General features: G+C 42.9%; 1 protein-coding gene and 1 long non-coding RNA gene across 2 annotated transcripts in view; one reads left to right on the top strand and one right to left on the bottom strand.

The window, feature by feature from the left end:
* Positions 1-15742: 15742 nt before the first annotated feature.
* On the bottom strand, positions 15743-18752 carry SAT1 (spermidine/spermine N1-acetyltransferase 1). Its single transcript, XM_082681892.1, has 6 exons — positions 18499-18752; positions 18221-18272; positions 18047-18130; positions 16528-16629; positions 16392-16432; positions 15743-16263 (listed from the first exon to the last, which is right to left on the bottom strand). The coding sequence occupies exons 1-6, from the start codon at positions 18562-18564 to the stop codon at positions 16093-16095; spliced, it is 516 nt and encodes a 171-aa protein (XP_082538018.1). The 5' UTR covers positions 18565-18752; the 3' UTR covers positions 15743-16092.
* A 263-nt stretch (positions 18753-19015) lies between these two features.
* LOC309839598 overlaps positions 19016-20453 on the top strand; it is a 30444-nt gene continuing 29006 nt past the window's right edge. The window contains exon 1 of the long non-coding RNA XR_014298521.1: positions 19016-19359. This is a non-coding gene — a long non-coding RNA (uncharacterized lncRNA). The remainder of the gene's footprint in view (positions 19360-20453) is intronic.

The following is a 20453-nucleotide window of genomic DNA, read 5'->3' as shown; positions in this document are numbered from 1 at the left end:
AAATTGTAATGAAGTCACAGCAGTGAACGTTTCATTTCGAGATCAGACTTGAAAATGTATCTTCATTTTCAATCTGATTTTCACTTCTTTATACTATTTTTTTACCTCCTCTCATTAAACCTCATTTTACTTTACTAGAATGAGTTCTCAGAGACAAAGGGAAGTTACAGATCACTTTTTCCCTCATCTAGCGCTGTTTAATTGTTAGGTGAAATAAACCTAGACAGAAACTAAAGCTCCCGCTTGTGCATCATTACATAAATATTTTTATGACTAAAGTTACCTGAGCTTTTGGTCAGATGGAGGTAGCAATAAGTGTGATGTCATGCACCTTTACACCAGATTTCTCTGATTGTCGTTAAAACACACACACACATGCAGGTCACATCTCTTAAACAGTCTAACTTCGAACATTTTTGGCGTTCAAACTCAGCCTAAGTGGTGGTGAGCAAACCCAGCATGACAGATGCCAGCTGTGGAACTTTTCCTTTATACCCTTTTCTCCCAAACATCTGAAAGAATGGGAAAATTAAAAGGGGTTTTTTTTGTTTTGTTTTTTAATTTGGCCACACCGAGCGGCTTGCAAGATCTTAGTTCCCTGACCGGGGTTTGAACCTGCGCCCTCGGCAGTGAAAGTGTGGAGTCCTAACCATTGGACCCCCAGGGAATTCCCTAAAAGTTTTTTTTGATGCCCAGATTTCTTGGAGTAGAAACTCTCTGAGGATACACCTGTGGTGGAGGGTGCTAAGCTAAGGGGGATGGAATCAGAACTATGGATTCCATCTACCTCAAATTCCCCGAGACTTCCCTGGTGGTCCAGTGGTTAAGACTCAGTGCTCCCAATGCAGGGGCCCCGGGTCGATCCCTGGTTAGGGAACTAGATCCCGCGTGCCCCAACTAAAGATCCCGCATGCCCATGCGGCAATTAAGATCCCACGTGCTGCAACTAAGACCCAGAGCAGCCAAATAAATAATTTTGTTTTTCAAAAGAAATTCCCTTCTTTCTCTGGGCAGCTGCCTTGCTTTCTAAGCAATTTTGAGGACAGTGGTTCTTGCCCTTAACCACACATTTGAATCACCTGGGGTGATTTTTAAATGTCCGATGTCCAGGCTGTACTCAGACCAATGACATCAGGTTCTCTCTGGCAGGCAAGCGGGGGGAACCCAGTTATCAGTATTTTGTAAGACTCCCCAAGGCTGGGAACCACTGTGCCAAAGAGAAAAAGCAGATTGCTACTACTTTCCTCTCAGCACCATGATTTGTAAATTTACCATTTTTATTAAAACACAGCACACAAACTTTCATTTCAAAGTTGAAGTACCATATAATCTGTGATATTTATGGTCTGAAAAATATAAGAGCAAGTATCCTTCAAGGATTATTCTCTCTACAAGAAAGAACAAATGGCTAGCGTGTACGTAGTGCAGGTCAGTATATCTCCAAATTAATTTCCATTAAAAATCATTTTTCTGTCTTATGAATATTTTCCCTGTGACTTATGTCTTATTTCTCACATTTGTATAGAACTTTATACTTTTCAAAGAGCTCCAGGTCTGCTCTTCCTTGGGGTGTCCACTTCTGCGTTCCCACACTATTTGCTTCTTGTGGTTCTAGTGAGTTTTGAATGCTTGTGACTCACTGGAATGTTTACCCTTTTAATTCTTTTTCACAGTCGGCCTCCTGGTCTCCTTCTACCTTTGATGTTAACTGGCTAACACTGTGGTTCATTTCCTGTTATTTGCAACTTTGGAATTAAAAGCATAAATAAAGTCAAAGAAATGAAAGGCCCAGGTCAGCTATCTTGTTAAGGGTCACATCTGTGGTTCTGGAAGGTCCCAGTCCAACAACTGGCTTGTCCTCCCTCCCTCCATTCCCCAAATGTAGGCCTCTCCTGCGGAGACAGTTATTAAGGTTGGCCAAAGGCACTCTCAGAAAATGTGTTATCTTCTTGAGCAGTTAGTTTTTTCTATGCTGAATCACCTACTTTGTTGCTTGGGAAATGTATTTGATGAAATTCAAGTGGATAATTTGTCCAGTTTATTCAGCTTGTAAGGCCTTGTCTTTGAACATCCTTTATCCCTGAGATAACCAGGAATAACAAGGTGGTGCAAGTTTGCTTGTTGGTTGCCGGGGGTGGGGGGGGGGGCGTGAAGAGGAGGCGTTATGGGCCGTTTGTTTTCTTATACAGAATTTGGAGTCAGAGGTACTTGCATTCATTGCAATTTATAATTCAGCTCAAAATTCCAAGGTCATAAACTTGAACATCCACCTCACAGGTTAGGTGTGCAGATTAAACGAGATAATGTAAGTTCTGTACCATAAATGCTGTTTTTTAAGCAACCATCTAGTGTGCTCGCTTATTAGAAAAACATTCTGGTTTTAGTATACTTTCTGTCACAAGAAAATAATTGAACAGATCTTAACTACATTTCCTTGTTTCTTGGGGAAAAAAACCCAACACAACATGGCCTGCTGCCAAGCCATTTAGGACCTAGGTGGGGAGAAGAGCTACCCTCATGGGGTAGATTCAAGAATATGAGGCAACCTATAAATGGGGAGGCTGTGGTTCACGGTGGAGCGTGAGCTAAGAGTTCAAGGGGAGGAGGAACATGTCAAACCCAGCGCTTGGCTCTGGTTCCCACAGGCCTCTCACAGCAGGTGCTCCCTCAAGGCGAGGAAGGTGGCAGCCAACAGCTCCTGGCTACAGCCTCTAGCCTGTGAACTAGTGGGAGCTGTGGAGCCCGGGTACACCCAGCCCTGAGCCAAGTCCTGGGGAGATGGGAGCTTCGAAAGGAGCAGGGCATCCTGACTGATAATCTTACCAGGACACCGGGACCATGTAGGTGGAAGGGGAGTTCTGCTAATGAACAGAAGGAGGGAGATGGGGAGTGGGCTGGGCGAAAACTAGAGCCTCTGCAGGCCATGGTATTTGCACTTTTGATTTTTTTGCTTTCTAGACAGAAAACTAAAAATCTGGACCGTTCCATAAAAAAAACAGAAACCAAACAACCTTATATGTAGCCCCCCTGTATTGTCTACAGGATGCTATTGGTACATTAAGGTCACTGTCATACCAACGCCTATACAGACACTTCAAAAAATGTTCAGTATGGTACTAGCCTCTCTTCGCTGCCACTCAGCACAATTTCTCTATGATTTCTCACCACCCCTCTTTTTTTTTTCTTCTTGCTTTTTCTCTGCTTGCAAATCATGTGATTCTATTTCAAAATGCTGTCTCTTTCTCCTCATGTTCCTTATCCTGTAGACTTTTCACCAGATCCTCTTTTGGACTTTTTCTCAAACAAAACACTAATAATGAAACACTTTGAAAAAAGTTGTTAGGATGTTTGTATGCAATGTATACTGAGAGAACTGGGGCTCTTACCCCTGGAGCCACCCCAGGGTTCCTGCTGAGAGTCCAGGTGGGAGAGTATAGATTGTGATGATGACAGGATTCTATTTTACAAGAAGAAAGAAGTTAGGTACGAATCCAACCGCATCAGCCACAGAAGCTTCAGAAATGACCTTCCATATAAAGTACTCACATGAAAAGATAATTTTTTTCAATCAGAACAAATAATCCCCTTCTAAACCTTTAAATAATCATGAAGACTTATTTGAGATTTTTCCTGGTTTATTTCCAGTACTCAAATAGTAAAGGCAAAGGTTTATCTGAGTTTTGAAGATACTGTTTCCTTAACAGGAAATGAAACTGCCAATGTTCCACAAAGCAGACAAAATGCATAATTTGATGAAGAAATCATGCTGATTCACCAGAAGAAAATGGTCTTAATCGTAATCAACTGAACATTTGTGTGCAAGTCTTTTTAAAATTAAGTTGCCTTAAAAATCAAATTGCTTTATAGACAAAGTCATGTCCTGGTGTGATTCACAATTTAAAATGCATTTTAGGAATTTCTGACTTACATGCTGATTAGGAAACGTGAACGTCACAACCATTTAACACTTTGGGGTAGGGTGGTTGGAGTTGGGAGTGGAAAGAGAAGTCACTGGAAAATTTTAAGAGCAAAGCAATGTCAGGCCATATATACTACCTTTTATTTTTTTGCGAATCTACATTTTTTGGTGAACTGTTTATATTTTTGCTTTGACCCAGCTAGAAAATTGCGTAGCTTTACACATTGTCAAAGGTTTGTTTTGTCTTAATAACTACTTTGTTAGCTGATTATTTAGTTTACTTTACAGTCTTCCAAATAACTTCTAAAACCATAGCTTGTAATTTTGCCAATATGTGATTTATCACTTTGCTCACCTTATACCCATGGCTTTCTATAAGAGTAATCGGAAAGCAACATACTAGAATTCCCAGCCTCCTTTACCACTAAGAGTTTCCTTGTGACACGTCCCAGCCAATGAAATGTAGATGGAAGTGATTAGAGAAGGCTTTCTTTTTTCTTTCTTTCTTTTTTTTTTTTTTTTTGAGATGTCTTTCTACAGAATTTTTTTTAAAAGGACAAGCTGTTTAAGGACAGGCTGTGTATTTCACCCTCTGCCTTCCCACTTTCCCTGCGTAGAAAATGGACACATTGCTTGGAGGTGCCGGAAGTGACATTTAAGCTGATTGCTGAGGGCTTCCCTGGTGGCGCAGTGATTGAGAGTCGGCCTGCCGATGCAGGGGACACGGGTTTGTGCCCCGGTCCGGGAGGATCCCACATGCCGCGGAGCGGCTGGGCCCGTGAGCCATGGCCGCTGAGCTTGCGCGTTCAGAGCCTGTGCTCCGCAACAGGAGAGGCCACAACAGTGAGAGGCCTGCGTACCGAAAAATAAATAAATAAATAAATAAATAAATAAATAAGCTGATTGCTGAGGAAGAGTAGGAGTCTATAAATTAGGTGAAGGGGAATGGAGATCTTCAAAGAAGGATGGTGCCCTGACAAGAAATAATATAATACAGAATTTTTAAAGGGTTGGATATTGGATGTGTCTATCTTAGAATCATTAAAAGCCTGCTCAGTGGGTGAGGGGCTATTCTAGCTCCGGTGGCAGAGTTAAGGCCACAGTTGGGTGAATAGAAACAACAAAGAGACAGTTTTCGACTTCAAGCTAGGTGAACTTTTTCACAAATGGAGCTTTCCAACAGTGCTTTGAGCTAGCATGTAGGGTAGTAACTTCCCCAGCACGGAATGTGTTCAAGCAGATGCTGACTGACGCCCACCCAGGAAGAGTAGAAGTGGGAGTCCTGTGTTCGTGCAGTGATTGTACTATTTCAGTTTCGTTCAAGCATTTCTGTTCAAAAGAATTTTGAACAGCTATGTACCTCTCCATATATTTCATCTTTTAAAAATTTAATTTTCAAATTTTCTCTTGTACATTTTGAATTGACATTTTATATTTGTAAAATCATAGGTTAAATAGTTGCAGAGAACATGATTTCTGATGTACTGTACATTATGCACATACTTTAAATCTATTTTTATTGCTTTGAAATCTCAGCACAGCTCATTTAGCTCATTCAGTTAATGGAAAGTGCCTGCTGTACACCTAATGGCACAGCCAGTCCTCATTGTCAAACCAATCAGCCAAAGCAAACTAACTTTTAAAGAAATGTGCAAAATATTAACCGTCTCCCTGCTCACCAACCAATGGTGGACCTAAAACTGACATGATTCTTGCCGTTATGAGCTTCTGTTCTAATGAGAGAGACAGATCTTAAAGAATTTCACAGATAAACAGCAAGTCACAAATGGGAAGACTGCAATGAAGGAGGTGTTAGTGGAATGTATACTAGGAGGTGGTCTGGGAGGGCTTCCCTGAGGAAGTGACATTTAAGTGGAGAGTTGAGGAAGAGTAGGAGTTAATTAGGTGAAAGGGAATGGAAATCCTTAAAGAAAATCTGACTTTATTTTTCAATTCAAATAAATGTTAAATATTATCTCCCTTCCACTTCTAATGCTTAGATAAAGCAGTTTGTCACCTGGGTAAAATAAGTTACGTTTCCTCTCAATTTGTTTTTTAACCAAATGATCTCTTTCTCAGATCTTGAGAGAGAAAACTGTCCCAAATGTCTAATGGAATTTACAGTCTCTTCTGGGACGTAATAAACAATCATGATAAAATGCTTGAGCCAGCAATCGCGTGGAAATGTATGGTCATGTCGTTTCCCCCACCCCCGCCCCCGCCCGGAGCCAACTGACTGCTGACACTCTTTAACCAGTAGTTCCTTTATTGTACCACTTAGATTTCTACCAAGAGAGACAGTTTGAATTGGCTTGCTCAGGAGCCTCTTTCGTTGTGGAGTTTGAAATGTAAACCTTGGTTTGTGCTCCTAAGCAACCTGAGAAGCTGGTGAAGGGGAGCAAAATATCCCTCCCCTCAAACATGCCTCTTTGGCATGACGATTATTTTAGGCTGATTATTTTTAAGAACTAGCAGACACAGGAGAAGCTCTGAAAATGGAGTAGAAATTACACTTTTATAAGAGACATTTACACTTATAAGAGAAATATCCGTTTGTAAGGGTGTCTCCCTCTGTGTACTAGGACAAAGAAAATGTCTAAGTCTCTAGAAGCTCTTATCAGTGGAGAAGACAACAACTTAAATCTGCCATACCCTTTACTGTTTACTGTGCTTTTCCTGGTAACCATCAGTAGCTGGCTCTCCTCTCCCCTAACATCTTTCTTTTGTCTTTAGCTAGAGATGGTATTGAAGGTGGTGCCTTGGGCCATTTTGGAGAATTAGTTTTCCTGGGTATACAGGAGGCATACATGTTGTTAAACTTCTGTTTGTTTATCTCCTGTTAATCTGTCTTTCATTATAGGGAGATCTCAGCAAGAACCTAGAAGGGTAGAGAAAAAATTATTTTTTCTCCCTGACTCTGGCTTAACTCTCAGGGAACTTTCCTCAGGAGCTGTACATTGCTGAATTATTCCTTGGTTTGGTGCCCAGAGGTTTTTACACTTTGAGGTAACACACTCTGCTAAGATTCAGGGTAGATGAGGGATACATCTTTTTGTATTCAAGTGCAAGGACTATTATGGAAGGGGAGATGGTCAAGAGGAACCGAGCGTGACCTTGTTACCTCAGGGGCACTGTCAGGCAGATTATTTCCAGAAAGAGTACATATGGAATATTTATTTATTTATTTTATTTATTTATTTTATTTTTTTTTTTTGCGGTACGCGGGCCTCCCACCACGGCGGCGCGGAGCACAGGCTCCGGACGCGCAGGCCCAGCGGCCATGGCCCACGGGCCCAGCCGCCCCGCGGCACGCGGGACCCTCCCGGACCGGGGCACGAACCCGCGCCCCCCGCATCGACAGGCGGACCCCCAACCACTGCGCCACCAGGGAAGCCCTACATATGGAATTTGAGGTTTGGAAAGCAAGTTCCTAAATCTCAGTCACCTGGAAAGTTCTCATATACTTCAAATGGCAAATATTTCCCAGTTTGAAGGACTTGAACTAGCAGACTCCTCTGTGCTAGGGGCAGAGGGTTATATAAATGACTGTAGAGAGTGATTTATCAGAGATCATGTCAAAAGATTATTCTTAGGGTTTGGGGACAGAGGCCCCTGCGGCAGCAGCCTGCATCTTGTCGAGTATCCTCAAAGCCCACTCTTCTCAGTGGCTCCTTTGAGGACAGAGTGATTATTATTCAGTGGTTATTGTTGCAGAAAGATCATGCTGTGCTTTAGTTTCTGAAATGCAGGCCTTGATGAAGGAAACTAGAAAGAAAGTATTCTGTTTCACCCCTAGGTGTTGGAGCATATGAAACCTAAGGGTTTGTTTTAAAAATGAAGTCTTAAACAATTAGCATTTGACCCAAAAGATGGTGTATTTTTCATTGGAAAAAATAATATTTTTAGTTTTGTCTTATCACTTGTAAATAAATTCTCATTTAGTTTCTCAATCCAAATCTCATTCTTTCCTACAAGCCATTACCAGGAAATACCTAGGTTTTAAAACATACACTTTGCTTTTTCCCATTGAGTTTTAATTAGAAAGAATAATAAACTTCATGAAATTCAAACCTAGGACAATACACCCAGAAAAATACTAACACAACAACCTGGGTTGCAAAACTTGTTTAGCAAGTTTCAGCTGGAGGTTAATTAAAACCTGCCTGGAAACCTCTTAAAACACAGACAGGAATGCAAACTACACACACCACCACCTAGATTCTTCCCTCTGGAACTTCCTCCTCCCCACTTCCCTGGATTTCAGTGGGAACATTTCCAGAGAGTTCCATCTGGTCGGACCCAGTGTCCATGACCAATAGGATTCTGTTTGTCCCATCCCAGGGGAGGAGCGGTAGGAGGTTGGGTAGGCAGCTCCCCCGCCCCCTTAGCAGTTATAACAAACAGCCTGCTACACCACTCCTTAAGCTTTTAGCTCCTCTGGGAGGTGGGGGTGGGGACTGAGGGATTGTAAGAATTTCCTCCGGTGTTTCATGTTTTAAGTCAACATGTTTCAAGATACAGAGGAGTTAAGTGATGTTATTCTGGACAAGACAAGAGAGCACAGAGAGAGCTCAGAGCAGAACAGGAAAAGGTAGAAATGCTGCCTGACGTTTGACCTGCCTGTAAGAGACTACTGAACTGGCCGAACGTTCTAGAATATTAGCTGTATATTCTTTCAGAAGTTCCTCAGGGTTACCACTATTATTTCTTCTGTCCAGGCTTGTTTAGAGTGATTGTCAGCTATCACCCCGCTGGTAGATAAGCATCTGCGAGATGTGCAGGAAACAAGGCTGGGGTGTAATTATAACATAATGCTGTAACAACATTGCACAAGGCTGCCTCAGTACTATATGCCAGAGTGCATCGCCACCATCTCACTGACAGGCATTTGGATGGTGATTAGTGTTGGATCATGTCCTGGAATCAGGCTTGAAGCCAGAGAAACTGGAAAATGATTTTTGTTTTTCAGTTCCTTGGAGGCCCGTGTGGAAAATTTAGGAGAGCAAATTTTTGTTTCTTGTAACAACTTGTATATAATTTGAGGAAGAGAAAGTGAAGTGGGGTGGTTCCTGAACCACTTGCCTTGCCTTGAAGCTGGTCCTCTGCGGAAAAGTCGCATTTTCTTGCAGAGCTGGCTGGGAAGTGTTGCCGCAGGAAGCAGTTGGTCTCAATCCCACCTTCCCCCTGGCTCCTCCACACCTAACGTAAGCACAGGCAAGACCTTTTCCAGGTGACAAAGAAAGTCTGAGTCCCAAAGCACCACCAGTATTAATGACTCAAGGCCACTGTGTACAGTTAAATTAGACAGTGAGTTGTGCTTTGTGAGGTGTGTCTGGGGCCCAGCTGTCCAGTTCAAAGCTCAACCCCATTGCCTTCCGGTTGTATAACACAGAACAAGTTGTTTCACCCCCTACACCCTACCTGCCTCATACACAGAAGGATGGATTTGTTTTAAGGATTAAATGACATAATCCATGTATAACATGTGGAATGTAGAAAGTGCCCTATAATTATATGCTTTTTTTTTCCCAATTAAATTCTGACTCTCAAAGTGGATGCCTGTTACAGGTAAAGCATGAAATTAAAGTTGATTCTCTCTTTCTGTTTCCCCCCAAAACTGGGGCTGGTTGATTCCATTTATTTAATGAATGTTTGTTGAATGCCTACTGCGTGCCATGCGTGGAATGAGGCCCTGAGGATATAAAGATTATGGGGCATGTCCCTGCTCCTGGGATGTTGACAGTCAAGGAGGTCAAAGAGTGTGGATCAGCTGCTTCGAGAAGGGCCAGCTATGTGGTAGAGAAAGCACACGTTTGTGGAGGCACAGACCGGGTTGACAGCCTGGACCCACACCCCCTGCCGTGAATCCAAGTTGCTCAACCTCCCTGAGCCTCCATTTCCTCATCTTTGAAATGGGCCTGATTCAGTGGTGTGCTGAAGCCTGCTCCTACTGGCTTGGGAGAGCCTACTGTTAAATATTCGGGAATTTTGCAAGCTAGTTGTTGAAGCCTTTGGTAGCTTGAAATCAGCCTTGGTGGAAGTATTTACACGCTGTTAATCAGCAAATTCTACAAATCAAGGCTCCTCCCTAACCCCAGCTGGTTCACTGGCACACCACAGGAACATGTGGGGGGAGGAAAAACTTGACCTTTACCCTCTTGCGGTTTTTGGCTGGGCCTGAGAATTTAATTAATATAAAACAGATCAACAGGAGAAAAAGCACACAAATTGATCAAATATGTTTTACAGTGACATGGGAGCCCTCATAAGGAAATGGACACTCGAAGAGGTGGCAAACGTAAATGCTCTTCTAACAGATTGGACAAAGGGGTGATTGTGGAAAAGTAACAAATAGATGGGAGTATTATCTCCTGTTTTCAGAAGGAAAAGGGGAGATTAGAATGCTCTTCTTGCATCTGCTGTTTTTCGAGTGCCTTTAGCTCAAAATAATCCTTAATGCCAAAGTGGCATATTTTGGGGTGGCATATTCTGCCACTGTTGTTATGAAGATTAATGAAATAAAATCATGGTATCTAGCACATAGTAGATGCTCAACGCAGGGTTACTCTAAGTATATCATATAGAATATATTAATCATGTACATCCTGCACTTCCATATTCATAATCTCACTTGCAACTCTGAGGTAGTTTATTTTTAGTCCCGTAAATGAAGAAGTGCCAAGATCCAATTCAGTTTTCTTTGACTCCAAGTGGAGCGTTCTTTCCACCAGACCCAAACTGCCCCTGGACAGACCGTGTTGCTCTGCAAACAAGGATCGCTGTCATTGTGGATTTAGCTGTTTTGTAACCACTTTTGTTGTTTTTGTTATTGATTCACTGAATGAAAGAAAGCAGCATAAGCCCCGAGGTGGAAGAAGACAGCCCTGGGCCGCAGCTGGTGGAAGGCTCCCTGAGCTAAGCTGGAGGTGAATGGCACCAGTCGGCTGTGCCCATGTTATTGTCAAAACAGAGCCATGAACACTGCTTGATCCCAGTAAATGTTGCTTCCCTGGAAATCTCAGAAGCTCGGAGTTACCTAGCCATTGATGTCAGGTCTGGGGTAGGAAACGTACAAGATGAACCTGGGACATCTTAAAAGCGAGGAAGCTAACAAAGAAAGGCTTCTGCAGTCATGTCCAAAGGATTCTGAAGCCAACTTGAAGAAGCTCTCACTGGACAATTAGAGCAATCCAAGCTTCAATCAGAAAAATGACGCAATTAAGACACAGGAAATATTTAAAGTCCACGAGTTAATAAAGATACTTGGGAGGGGGGGGAAACCGAATTGGAAGATGCTGGGGAAGCCAGTTCATTCTTTTGAAACCTAGTAAATTAAAAGAATCAAGCATGTATCCTGCCTTTGCTGGGTGAACTGTACTTCATGGTAACAAAACACAATATAGGAGAAGGTTCTCTTTATAGAAGTATTTTAGCTAAGAAATGAAGAAGGAATGATAGAGTATCACAGTTTGAAACTCCTAATGAATCAGTGCACCTAGGTATTGACATTATCGGCTGCATCACAAAAAGAGACAAACATTATATGCCTCTTGGTGGAAAAAAAACATATCTATGAAATATTCTTGCTGAAATATCAAGATTAAATCTGTCCAAATTGGGGCTTAATTGGTAAAGTCTTACCTCTGATGCCGTTGGCCTTTTTCTAACCAATCAGAAGCAGGCAGTATTGCATTATGGTCACAGCAGTGTTTCTCAAACTCTAGTAACACAGACTCCTTTTTTTTTTTTTTTTTTTGCGGTACGCGGGCCTCTCACTGTTGTGGCCTCTCCTGTTGCGGAGCACAGGCTCCGGACGTGCAGGCTTAGCGGCCATGGCTCATGGGCCCAGCCGCTCCACGGCATGTGGGATCTTCCCAGACCGGGGCACGAACCCGTGTCCCCTGCATCGGCAGGCGGACTCTCAACCACTGCGCCACTAGGGAAGCCCTACACAGACTCCTTTTAAAGGAAAGACTTCTCATAGTGGTGATTGAAATTATTCTTATTATATTTACTTACTGTAGACATACAATTAGATGTGAACGTTTGATGTTCGTAGCTCCTATACAACTGTGAAACCATATACATTTACAAGTCAAATACAGACAAAACTACCAAATGAATAAAATTCAAATGGGCAACACTGATTTAATGTGAGGGAAGATGTTTTGCTGAAATGAAGTTGCTCCTTGCAAAGGAGCGTGGTACTGATGGCTGTTTCCGGTTTCAGCACTGTAAGCAGTTGGTTGACACAATTCTCCCACCATTTTTCTCTAAAAACTCTCCAGGAGGTTCTCCCTCATGCAGCGTGATGTGATTTCACTTGTTCTTTGCTTGTTAATGATGTGGTGCCAAGGTGAGCAGCGTAAACACAGACTGAAATGGTTGTCCTCACGGTTGTGACTAGGATTCGGTTAAAAGGTAATTATCTACATCAGTGGCGATCAATCCAGCCTTCACTTTGGAATGGACATTAAGATATAATTAAAGATTCTCTCCGGGTGGGGCGTTAGTATTTCTTAAAATCTTTCTAGGTGATTCTAATGTGCAGCCCGTACTAAGAACTACTGATTTCAATGATCTAGAAAATGCTTATACAGTTGGCCCTGCCTGATCTGTGAGTTCCATATCTGCGGATTCAAGTAACAGTGGATGGAAAATATTCGGAAAAAAAAAAATTCCAGAATCCCCCTCGGATACTGAGGGACAACTGTACTTATTCTTCTTCAGAGTATAATCCAAAAGAAGCACCTAATTCAGTCATTCTTATGGAGAATATGAGGTCCTCTGAGAAGATGGCAGTGAACCCCCAGGGGTTTGAGAAATTTTGTTTGGAGTTTGATTCCCAGGCCTAGTTGTGTGGCCTTGGGCAACTTAACGGCTCTGAGGGTTAGTTTCTCATTATAAAAAGAAACAAATAGTAGCATCTAGCTCACACGATGTTTGTGAGAATTAGATGACGTAATAACTATACAAAGTGCTAAACACAATGCCTGGTTCCTGGTGAGTACTTACTAAACGTTAGCTCTCATTAACTATTATGTTGACAACCACCTGGAAGCTACTAAAACATTTGCTGGGCAGATGCAAGCCACAAGAAGGAAAGGTGTTGGGGGAAGAGGGCGCTGGGAGAACTTTGCAAGGAAGGGTATTTGGCGGCCTTTGATAGATGAGGCATAAAAGGCAATGATGGTAGGGGTGGGGGTGGGATGGACTCAATAAGGGTGTGGGCCTGTCAGTCTGGGCTGTGGGTGACAGCTGACTAGCTTGAAGCCCAGACCGGCAGCACAAAGAAAAGGGATGAGAATAAAGCACAGAGTCACCCTGAGATGACAATCCACGTGAAGAAATGATGAAGCAAGGAGACGAAGATGAGGCCGGTCTCACAAACAGAATCCTGGGAGCGGACGTGGCCACCTGCAGACTCTGAGCAGCCACTCGCCTCAAGGAGCACAGATAAGTGCCATCATTCTAGGCCCTGCTGGGTAAAGCGGGACTGGGTAGAGTGGGTGTTAAGACATTAATAAATCATTAGATTTCTTCTGAATTGTTGCTTGTGCATTTCTGTGAAAAAGACTCTACTTTCTTTCCCTAGAAAGGCTGCCCAGTGGAATCTAAGCAGTTGATGACCTTGGGCTCTGGTTTGGAGCGTGACAGAAGGTGCCTCTACTGTTGACCCTGTAATCAGATTGGTGGCAGGATGTCTTGTAAGCCTATGTGTGGACAAAGCCAGCTACTTCCTGTTTTAATACTATCAAAAATTTTGATTTTATTATTCTTTAAGGGAGCTAATAAACTTAGCAAATAAGTTATTTTTTTTAACTATACAGAGAAAACCCCAAAATATTCTTATGTAATAATTGGCAAGTTCTTAGGCCTGAAAGACTGTTCTTCCCAAATGATTATGTCAGGCATAATATTTTAGTAAAATAGTAATTTCAAAGTTATCTTTACAGAGGTGTTGCTTACCTGGACTCCCCCTGCCCCCCTTTTCCAGGTTTATCATTGTTTATTATTTCCTTTCATATAATTTCCCCGGATTGTGTTTTCTTACTTGCCTGGTGATTTCAAGCTTTATGGATTTGTTTTTATAGTTCAGTTTTTAAAGAGGTGTCTTTGTAACAGCGTTGAACATTCAGTAGGCTGATGCTGTGGTGTTTCAGCTTCTAAATTTTAAACTCAAGGGACTTTTTTAAAGTGGATACAAAAACTTCCTAAAAGCTTTCATGGTGACAACACTGGGCCTTTAGGGCTAAGCTCTAAGTATGAGAAAACAAAGAGTTACATTGTAACTCACTTGGTTAATCTAATTTATTCACATATTTAACCACAGTCAGCATGTAGTTGTTTTCCTCAAGGAGGCCCACTTTCCAAAACACAATTTTCAAAATGTCTTCTTTCCCCACAAAGCTCCTTGTGTTTAGTTAACCCTTTTTATGCTTGCCAGCGTTTCTCTCCTATAGTTACTCGCCAGTCTAGCAGGACCCTGGTTGAGAACGGACTCTAAGTCTATTTTCATGACATGCTCTCTGAGCTACCAATAAATCCCAAAGCGCTCCTGTTAAACACAGTACAGGATCCTGCTTGTTTATATGGCTGCCTTCTAATTTAGGAAGCCACAAAAGACACTGAAACCAAGGGATGCAGGACAAATCGCCCTTTGAGTGAGGAGTCCCGTGTTTCTTTCCTGGAGAACACAGTAAGAAGACACAGAGTACTGCTTCTCAGTTATCTGACGATTTCTTTTGGAAAACATTAATCTTGGAAATCAGTACAGTGGTTATTAACTACCACTTTCATTACTGTGGGAATTAGTGGGTTTACGAATTTAGGTCAGTGTCATGAGTAATAAAAGGAGTTCACCTATCTAAAACTGTCTCCTCCTCAGCCCTCTGTGAGTTTCATTTTCAGTCCTGGAGAAAGCTTCTATTTACTTCTCCCCCAACCCCCAGCAGTTTTAAGCCCTCCTATTGTTTCTCCGCTTAGAAACCCATGTGTTAACACAGTTATCAGAAACTTGCTCTCCAAATAGGATGCTAATTACCCTGACTGGTACCTGTGTCCAACTCCAGCCTTTTAGTTTACAAAATTCCTTTAAAAATGTGGAATTTTTGTTCCTGCCTAACTAGCAAAGTGATCTACTTTCCCTTCAGAATAGTATTTGTGTGTGGGATGAGGTTGTTGTGGGCAAGATGTTTTTTCCCCCAATTTCCAGTATTTCAGAACCCATTTCCACCTCTTTTACTGGTGTAACAAATAGGCTTTTTCATTGTGGGCCTTAGTTTCTAAGCTCTTGAAAATTCTGTTGGATTAAGTGTAGTGTCATCAATATAAAGTCATATTTTTATATGTTGCTACATATAAAACTTTGGGATTCAACTGGCTTCTTTCTAGACATTGGGAATACCAGCACAACACAGCTTCTGACCATAAGACACTTTAAACTGGGTTAAAAACTCTTTTTAGGGGCTTCCCTGGTGGCGCAGTGGTTGAGAGTCCACCTGCCGATGCAGGGGACATGGGTTCGTGCCCCGGTCCGGGAAGACCCACATGCCGCGGAGCGGCTAGGCCCGTGAGCCATGGCTGCTGAGCCTGCGCGTCCGGAGCCTGTGCTCTGCAACGGGAGAGGCCACAACAGTGAGAGGCCCGTGTACCGCAAAAAACAAAAAACAAAAAACAAAAAAAAAAACCCCAAAAAAACAAGAAAAAACTTTTTAAAAAACTGTCAAGTTATCATGTTTCTTGGGCATTTTTACTTTGCACTCAACAGCAAGAAAAATGTCTAAGAAATAAAGGATCAGTAAAAATGCTTACACCAAACAATTAAATCAAAGGGTAGTTTATTAAAAAAGAATCAAAACAGAAACTCTAAGTACCAGTGTGTACATTGTACACATTGAAATGACTCACAAGAGTGGAGTTTTTTTCATAGACATTATCATACCACCTTGCTGTTCATTAAAGATGTTCAACAGAAGTCTGACTCCAACGTGCATACAAGGATTGCCATCTTAAACAGACCTTACTTCAAACATGCAACAACGCCACTGGTAATAAAGCTTTGGAATGGGTGCTCATTCTATCATTTCACTACAAATAAGATAGAAAGCAAGGTAAGTTGAGAATTTATTCTAAAATAGAATGGAAGCTGTCATTGTCTACACCAGCACTCCTCACTCCTCTGCTGCCATTTTTAGCAAGTACTCCTTGTCGATCTTGAAGAGTCTCCATCCCTCTTCGCTGGACAGATCAGAAGCACCTCTTCTTTTGTAGAAGTTGATAGATGGTTCATTCCACTCTGCTACCAAGAAGTGCATGCTGCTGCAGCGACACTTCATCGCAACCTGTTACGCAGGAGAGGAAAACACAAACTCAGTGACATTTCACCTGCTTTCCAAGACCCAATTTTGATTCAGGTGTTAAAATAATCCAGTAACCCTTACAAATTTGGAAACCAAACACCAAGACATACCTGGCTTAGATTCTTCAGAATTTCTGATCCTATGCCAAAGCCTAAAAAAGAAAGAGAAGTACCATTTAAAAGGTCATTTTAAGGACTTCAAGCCCTGAATTTCTCTTTAGAGCAGCCCCCCTGAACTCAATCATACCTCTATAATCACTCATCACGAAGAAGTCCTCAAGATACAACAGTTTGCCAATCCATGGGTCATAGGTAAAATAGTACATGGCAAAACCAACAATGCTGTGTCCTGTAATAAGAGTATCACATGAGTTATGGATGAAAAACAATCCGTCAAAGTTGTAGCTGCAAAATCAGAAGTCTATCATAAGTTTTTAAATAACATACATGCATGTATTACAGAAATAAGTAGCCAGTGGGCCAGACTGTCTCCTGACTTTTATGCTAGTGCAATCCAGGCCACTGTTGGATGATCTCACTGTTCTTAGAACATGTATTTGCAAAAAGCACACATTAGAGCTAGCTGAAACCAGGCTAAAACTGTGGACTGGCCACTCTGCAATCTGCTGGATCTCACACTCAGGAAGTGAAAATGCTTTCATTACTTGCCAGAACGAAAGTGCTATGGTCTTAAAACTAAACACACACATTATTCACATCCTACTGATATACTGGTATCTTGACTTGGGAATAAGTCAGGTTTACACGGCAGTTCAGAATAGTTAAGTATTTGTAGTTTAGAAACTCTGCTTCCTTAAGGTCAGGACATCAGGCCAAAAGAGCAACGTTTAATTTCAGAACTTGCCTTCCAATTCACACATTTTCCATTTGCTCTCCCCAATGTTTAAGCCGGAAGAAGTAGAGGTACCCAGGTGTGATGTAACATCCATATACCTCTGGAAAGTACCTCATCCCTTATGTTTTCTGCTCATTTTTTCTAGTATGAGGAAATGACCTCAGAAAAAACCTTAAGCACCCCCCACCGCCCCTGCCCAACAACTTCCCTCTTTAGCTCCGTCTTCTGCCCAAGGACCAGAAAGGAAAAAACAACGACAAAGAAAAAACAAAGAAAAAAAGGAAAAAAGAATCTGACTCCTTCTTTATGGGTGTCTGTAATTCCAATTGGAGGCAAAGGTTTCAAATTAAACTTTCTAGCCATTTTATAGTCCTTTGCAAACAGGAAGTGAGTACAATGGAGCTTCTGATCTACCGTGTTTTAAGTGTGTGATAATAGGGCCTTACCTCATTTATCATGATCATCTACTTTATTGTGTAAAGGATCTTTTAGTTACCTCCCCGCCCATCCATGTACACGGAAGGGCCATGTACATGGCGAAGCTAGAGACTGTAACCTGAAGATTGGGACAAATTAAAGAAAAAAATGTAATTTAACACAAATACAAAAACGGTTACGTTAGGGTCAAACAAGAACCATTTATGAAACTGAATTACAACAAACGACTTTATACCTAACTTTTCCGGGTCTCCACAGCACTGATACTTAAACAGCTCTTCTAACCCGCCCTATTATTAAGTGCAGCAATCTATTTTTTTTTTCTCAGTAGTTTGAACACTGGCTGGCTAGTATTTCTGGCCAACTTCTCAGTAAGTAACTTCAGCCTGTGTTGTCAGTGCTTCTACAGAGCAGCCACTACGTCTTCCAGAACACTCGGTCTCTCCGGCTTCTGGAAGGAGAGGGCGATTACCTTCTGGAGTCATGTGCTCCTTGGGCACTTCTGCGACCAGGCAGTGGTAGAAGGGGTGCTCTCCAAAACCATCTTCTAGCAGATCTGCAAGAAGAGGCAGCAGGGACAGTGTTGGCCTCGATGAAGGTGGCAGGCACCGGACGCTCGTCCCCCGCCCCGCCACTGATGCGTTACCTTTTTCAGTTAATATTACTTGCTCTTCCATGTATTCGTATTTAGCCAATTCCTGGGTTGATGTACACAAGAGAAAAGAAGAGAAGCAGAAAATTAAGTGAGACTCCGGCCCGGCCAGCTCGGGGGAATGGGGTGGGCTGGGCGGGGATTCATACCCTGAGTCTCGCCCGGAGCGGCGCGGCCGGGCCGGGGCTGGGGGAGGCAGGCGGAGAGAGGGGGACCTACCGGGGACCAGGACCCCACCGCCCGCCGCAGGAAGAGCCCATGCCTCCCGCTACCTTGATCAGCCGCAGAATGTCACTGCAGTCGGCGGCGGTGGCCGGGCGGATCACGAATTTAGCCATTTTCTTCTTTTGCTTTTCTTCCCTTTGCGGACCAAGCCCCTGTACTTGAACAGTAAGAGGAGGTGGTTCCTCATTCGTCTCCCGGGAGCGTCCTCTTCCCAGTCAGGATGGCACCATGACCCGACGAAACCTCGGCGAACGAAACACGAACACCAGCTAACTGAGGCAGCAACCACTCATTTCGGCCGCCCGGCTCCGCTTTTTAGCGCGAAGAAGCCCCGCCCCGGGACGTGAGGCGGAGGCACCTGGTCCAATGAGGCGCCTCGTCCAATGAGGCCGCGGTGCCTCGTCCAATGAGGCCGCGACCGCCCCCCTCCTCTTCCGGGCACCGCCCTCTCTTCCGGCCGCCCGTGTGAACCCGGCCCGCGCGGGCGGGGGCGCGGGCGGTGAGGCGCCAGGTGCGGCTCTCTAGCGGCGCCCTCTAGCGGCGCCTGGCGGAGCCTTCCCGAAAGCCCGACCTCGGAGCCTAAGCGTGCCCTAGTAACCTTCGCAAAAAGGAAGAGAGGGGTTCCCCTTTTGGCCCTGGCCCAGTGACTTTGCTGTTTCTTCCTTGGAGAGACCTGGCTTTGGGCGATGGGGGGATAAGGGGATTAGAGCAGTGGCTCTCATAGGGTGGTCTGAGGGGCCCTGTGGGTCCGAAGATCCTTTCAAAACTAGTTTCATAGTAATGGTAGGATTTCGTTTCCCTTTCTTAACTCTCGCTGAAATTTTCCAGAGAACTGATGTGTGATGACGTCATCGCTCTCATGACTAAAGGAATGTGTGCTTGTATTGTGTTTTCTAGAATTTCCTAAGGTAAGCTACTTCGATTTCTCAATGATTTTTTCCCCCCTCTGCTGGTAATTTTTAGAGTTAACAGAATATTTTCTTTCTTACTTTTCCCCTTATTTTTTCTTAAATTTCTGACCTTCCTTGTGGAAACACTTTCCTTCTGCCTGAGGTACACTCCTTCATACTTCCATTTAGTGAAGGTCTGCTCTTGTAAAATTTTTGTTTTGCTTGTCTAAATATGTCTTTAAATTCATCTTAAAGTTCTTGAAGGATTTATTTCACTGTTAGCGAGTTTGAGTTTGGAAGTTCTTTTTCGTTCAGCATATTGATGATATCTGACTATCTTCTGGCTTGCATTGCTGTTGAAAATTGTTATATTCCCTCCTTGCTCATTCCCTGTGCTTCTCTCCTATCCCCTTTAAAACTTTTTATTTCGAACCAATTACAAGTTTACAGATGTGTGATGACATCATTGCTCTGGTGACTAAAGGAATGTGTGCTTGTGTGTTCTCATGTTTTCTAGAATTTTTGAAGGCAAGCTTTTTGGATTTTTCAGTTATTTTTAAATGTCCTGAGAGTAAAATGTTTGAGAACAGTTGGATTAGAGTATAGCTCTTCCTGGATTATACCCAATGGGACAAGTACTCAAGCCTCTTGCAGATAGAGGGTTTTTCTGGTTTTTTTTTTTTTTTTTGGCTTTTTACAAACCACCTTTCCAGACAGGTCCTCTGAGGGCCCTGCTTTGGCTGCCCTGCCTGGGTTCTGGAATGAGTCAAAGAGAAAGCATAAAAGGAGCCTGCCGTGTTTTCAGTCTATAGGGTGGATTATCACCAAATGACTCCCCCGACATTCAACAAGTGATTCTCTGCTTTGCTCGCAATATCCTGTATGTAGAAAAGAAAGCAAAAGTAGCTCCTCTGTTACCCTTCCCACCCTCTGGGGATATCATACGTAGTGAGTCATTGGGAGAATTTATGAAATGTGTTTCTCAAAGATCTTTAAAAATAGCATTGATTCTTGTCTGCCTAAAGCCACTACAGGTAGTGTCTTTCCTGACACCACTGCACACAGATGACCATACATAGGCCCTTCCTGCCTCTGCTTTGTTCTGTTTTGTG

Source organism: Grampus griseus (genome assembly GCF_964374135.1).
Source record: "Grampus griseus genome assembly, chromosome: X".
NCBI lineage: Eukaryota > Metazoa > Chordata > Mammalia > Artiodactyla > Delphinidae > Grampus > Grampus griseus.
The sequence above is the reverse complement of the archived record's forward strand: the minus strand, read 5'-3'. Positions and strand labels throughout refer to the sequence as shown.

What these genes read in the sequence shown, in the direction of transcription:
- SAT1 (XM_082681892.1), bottom strand. Translation starts at nt 18,564, where the DNA reads ATGGCTAAATTCGTGATCCGCCCGGCCACCGCCGCCGACTGCAGTGAC. An exon ending in ACATTCTGCGGCTGATCAAG is followed by an intron (nt 18,273 to 18,498) that starts GTAGCGGGAGGC and finishes ACATCAACCCAG; the next exon opens with GAATTGGCTAAATACGAATA. An exon ending in CGTGATGAGTGATTATAGAG is followed by an intron (nt 16,433 to 16,527) that starts GTATGATTGAGT and finishes TTTCTTTTTTAG; the next exon opens with GCTTTGGCATAGGATCAGAA.